Source organism: Chinchilla lanigera, unplaced genomic scaffold (genome assembly GCF_000276665.1).
Source record: "Chinchilla lanigera isolate Chin_1 unplaced genomic scaffold, ChiLan1.0 scaffold00103, whole genome shotgun sequence".
In the NCBI taxonomy this organism is placed as follows: domain Eukaryota; kingdom Metazoa; phylum Chordata; class Mammalia; order Rodentia; family Chinchillidae; genus Chinchilla; species Chinchilla lanigera.
Window position 1 is genome coordinate 9341 of NW_004955504.1, and position 4296 is coordinate 13636.

Sequence of the window (4296 nt, forward strand, 5' to 3'; positions counted from 1 at the left end):
CCCTGCAGGGAGCACTGGTGCCCAACCGCTCTGCCTTTGACAGCTGGCTCCCACAAGCAGACAGACACCTTTGAGGTCAGGTCCAAACAGCCTCCCCAGGACCAAAATAGCAGTCAGATGACTGCAAGGGCCAGCTTACTTTCTCCCCAAAGCCAGGCCTCTCCTGGCACCAGCAGCAGCTAAAAATAGGCATGAAGGGCACAAGTCTCAGGGACAGCCAGAAGGGAGAGCATACTGCCTCAGCCCAGGGCACAATGAGATCGCTTCGCTTCATTGCTGCAGAAGCCCTGGTGTCCCACCCCTTGCTGGCCCGGGATAGCCTGGACAGTGTGGCCTACAACCTCTACCCACTCTTGTTCAAGGCCAGCTACCTGTTGGAGCAAGCAGAAGTGACCCGCGCTGTGTTGGGGTGTTGGCCCCTGGAGGAGTTCCGGCTGGCCATGCTGCTGGGGCCCAGCACTGACCACCCAGAGGACCTGTGTGACCGGGCCTGTAGGACCTGCCTGGAGGCCTGCATGCAAGGCCTTGGTGACCATGTGCTGAAGAGTGGGAGCCACCGGCTGCGGCTGGCAGACCTCACAGGCATCCGCGATGTGCAGCAGCAGCGGTGCCCCTGTGGGAGGATGCTGGGGAGGTGGGGCCGCACGCAGCTGCTGGCCAGGACCTGCTGTGAGCTGCAGGCACAGCCCTGTGTGGCCGGGCGCCCTGTTGAAGTCCTGGCCGATCTCTTCGTAACTAATGGCAACTTTGAGGCAGTGGTGCAGGCTCTGAAGCCAGCAGGCCTGGCCCCACTGCAGGTGCGCTGCCTCTCATTCCGTGCAGACAGCCTGAGTCCCGGGCAGCTCCTGCTGGTCCTGGGCCTGGCTGAGCCAGCTGCACTGCGCAAGCTAGAGGTAGTACACAATGTGCGGCTACACGCTGGCCATGTGCTGCAGCTGCTGGCCCAGGTGGGTTTTCCCCGGCTGGCCTCACTCACCCTGCCCACCAAGGCCTTTGATGTGCCTCCTACTTGTACCCCAGCTCCTGAGGGCCAGGACCTCCTCCTTGCCTCCATCGCCTGGGAGCTAAGCCGCATGACCCACCTCACCGAGCTAAGTGTGGCCTTCTCCTCATTGACTGGGAAGATCCGGACTCTGCTTGGGTGAGTTGAGCACTGCACAGGGTAGGCAGGACCACTGGGGGGGCGCACCAGGGACAGAGTACAGGAGTGGCTTCCTCACAAGGCCACCAGCTCCCTGGGGCTGCTTTAGCTAGAGCAGCAATTATAACCACCAGGAAGCACAGAGCACTTGAGAGCACTTGGAGGACTGTTCCCAGTTAGCAAAAGAGAATGCACTCACTAGCAAGTTACCAGGGTAAAGGGACCATGATGCATCCTGTGGCTTGTACTGTTATGCAACAAATTACCCAGAACCAGGTGCTGAAACAGCAAACCCTGTTCAGATAGGAGTGGGAGCACAGTTCAGTGGGGAGCCTTTGGCTCCAGGTTGTAGTCAGCTATCAGCAGTGGCTGCAGCCTCCTCTGAAAGCCTGGCAGGTGGATGTGCCAATCCCTTGTGGGTCTGGGCTCCTTGGCATATGGCATCCTCACACGGTGGGGGCCATGCGTCTCCATCTCAGCACCTCTGCTCTGGTAGAGACATATTCCATTGGCCCCCATGAGAGGTGCTATCCCATCACAGGTGGGATAGCTCAGGTGAGGGTCTGGGTATGGGTTGGCAGTAGGAGGCAGCATCAGAAGAGGGTGAGAGCGGACAGAGAGAAGGATCCTGGGGACAGCCTGCCTCATTGCACAAGGACAAGCCCAGGGTCCCGGAGGGTAGTGGCCCAAGAATGTGCTGCCTTGCCAGTCTTGGGTACTGTTCCAAAGTCCTTCTTCAGCTGCCCATTTGCTGATGCTGGCTGCCAAACTAAGCCAGACTTGGTGATTCAGGGATAAGGTACCCATGTCAGGTTCTCTAGGCTCCCCTTCCCAGCTCTAAAACTGTGAGTTCCACCATCATCAGAATGAAATGGCATTTTCTTGCTTGCTAATTTCTTCACTGCCCCTGCAACAAATCTTCTGAGCAGACATTCCTGACATAACCACAGGCTATACTTGCACAGGGAACCTGAAGAGTTTGTTGGTAAATCTGCCACTGTGGGTGCTGTGGACAAAGTATACCCTTGACCATGCAGCAGGTGCAGCAGCCCGGATGATTCTGAGCCAGGGGCAAGGCTGTGTTCCAATAAAACCATTTATGCACATTTGCATTTCATGTAACTTTTATGTGTTGCAAACTGTTTTTTTTTCCCCCAATTATTTAAAGATGTCAAAGTCACTCTCATCTGACTGTATGAAATCCCATAGTAGTTGGATTGAAACCCCCATAAGAGACAAAACCAATGGATTGTTCGCATCTGCCATGGCCTCCAGCCTACCTAGGACCGTCCTCTTACCTGTGTTATTTTCTGCCTTCTCTCCAGCCCTCTCAGGACTCCACTGCGAGTGCTGGACCTGGCCAATTGTGCCTTGAACCATGCAGACATGGCCTTCTTGGCAGACTGTGCCCATGCCACCCACCTGGAGGTGCTGGACCTCAGTGGACACAGCCTGGTCCACTTGTACCCCTCAACCTTCTTTAGGCTGCTGCGCCAAGCTGCCCAGACGCTGAGGGTACTGACACTGGAGGACTGCAGCATCTCAGACAGCCACGTGGGGATGATGATCCTGGGTCTGAGCCCCTGCACCCAGCTCCAGGAGTTCAAGTTCCTGGGGAACCCCCTGTCAGCCCGTGCCCTCAGACGCCTCTTTGCTGCTCTCTGTGAGCTCCCCAAGCTGCAGCGTGTTGAGTTCCCAGTGCCAAAGGACTGCTACCCCGAAGGCATGGCCTACCCCCAGGATGAGCTGGCTGCATCCAAATTTGACCAGCAGAAGTACAATGTGATTGCTGAGGAGCTGCACTTGCTGCTGCTGCAGGCAGGCCGGGAGGATATCCAGGCTTCCACACCACTCCTTGGAAGCTTTGACCCAGACATTCAGGAAACGAGCAATGAGCTCGGTGTTTTCTTGCTGCAAGCTTTCAAAAATGCTTTAGAAAACTTTTCTAGAACACTAAGACAAATGGAGTAGGCTCCCAAATCATGCCAAGAATGGGTCTTGCATTTTAGCCCACATAGCACCTGGGATCTATCCCAGACAGAAGGGCTAGGCCAAGCATTCATCACCAATAACTTCATCAGCAAAAGCACTTCTTAGTGAAAATTGTAGGTGTACCCATTAGGCGCTGTAGGAGAGGAAGTCCTGCCTTCTAGATGTGACATGGTGTCCCTGGATGTTACCACAGCAGGATCGCGGAGCCAAGGATCTGAGAAGAGAGACCACCACGGTGGCAGAAGGTAGAGAAGTGGTTGGACAGGCACTAGGGCAGGTGGCAGTTGGGGACAAGGTCCACCTGCTACACAACAGTGAGGATAAATACGAGAACTTATTGCAGAATACGTATAAAAGAAGCAGCAGCCCATGAAAGTTAACTGAGAAAGACTAAACATGAAAAGTAAAAATGAAAAGTAAGCCAGACAGACCGCTGTGCCCAGCAGAAGGCGCTGCACACAGGGTCATGGTTTGCCTGCTGCACTAATGCTCACAAGACAAGGCCTGGGGTGAGGTGGGGTGCCTTCCTCCTCTCTGGTATCCAAGTGAGAGCTGGCTCTTGTCTCATCTCTGCCCAGCAGCCCTCTGAGCCCCAGCCGTGGGCATTCACAATTGGGGAGATTGCAGTCTGGCCTTGGCAACCTTTGAGGGGCGCTAATTACCACCAGAGAAAGATGCATTTGGACTTGGTTTCCACCACAACCGGCTTTGTCAAAGAAATGAGTATTAGGATGATTAAATGCTATAAAACAAAAGTGTGGTTTACTCAGATGTGGGATTTCTTTTACTGTAATTCAGAATTTTTAAGAGGGTAGGAGTCTGAACATAAAACATTTTCCCAAGACAGGCAAAAACTTGGAGTCAGAACAACTGAGGGTCTGAAATGTGGCTCCCCATGTAGTTTTTCCCCATAGCCCCATCACCAGGTACACCCCAAGCCATTCCCAAAACAGCTGAGTGGAGCAGCCTGGGTGTGGGCCCAGCAGGAAGCATCATGCTCTTCCTGTCCCAGGTCCCAGCAGGAAGCATCATGCTCTTCCTGTCCCAGGTCCCAGCAGTGATCAGCCATGGAGTGATCAGACCTGTCTCCAGGGCAGGAAATGGATCTCTACCTCCGCTTTCCCCACAACCAGCTAAACCGTTTTCTGCTAACTCTACTTGAT

At 54.4% G+C, this 4296-nt stretch overlaps 1 protein-coding gene across 1 annotated transcript; it reads left to right on the forward strand.

Moving 5' to 3' along the window:
• The first annotated feature begins 218 nt into the window (after positions 1-218).
• Lrrc14b (leucine rich repeat containing 14B) lies at positions 219-3898 on the forward strand. The gene is made up of 2 exons (XM_005406982.1): positions 219-1141; positions 2467-3898. The coding sequence occupies exons 1-2, from the start codon at positions 255-257 to the stop codon at positions 3110-3112; spliced, it is 1533 nt and encodes a 510-aa protein (XP_005407039.1). The 5' UTR covers positions 219-254; the 3' UTR covers positions 3113-3898.
• Positions 3899-4296: the final 398 nt, after the last annotated feature.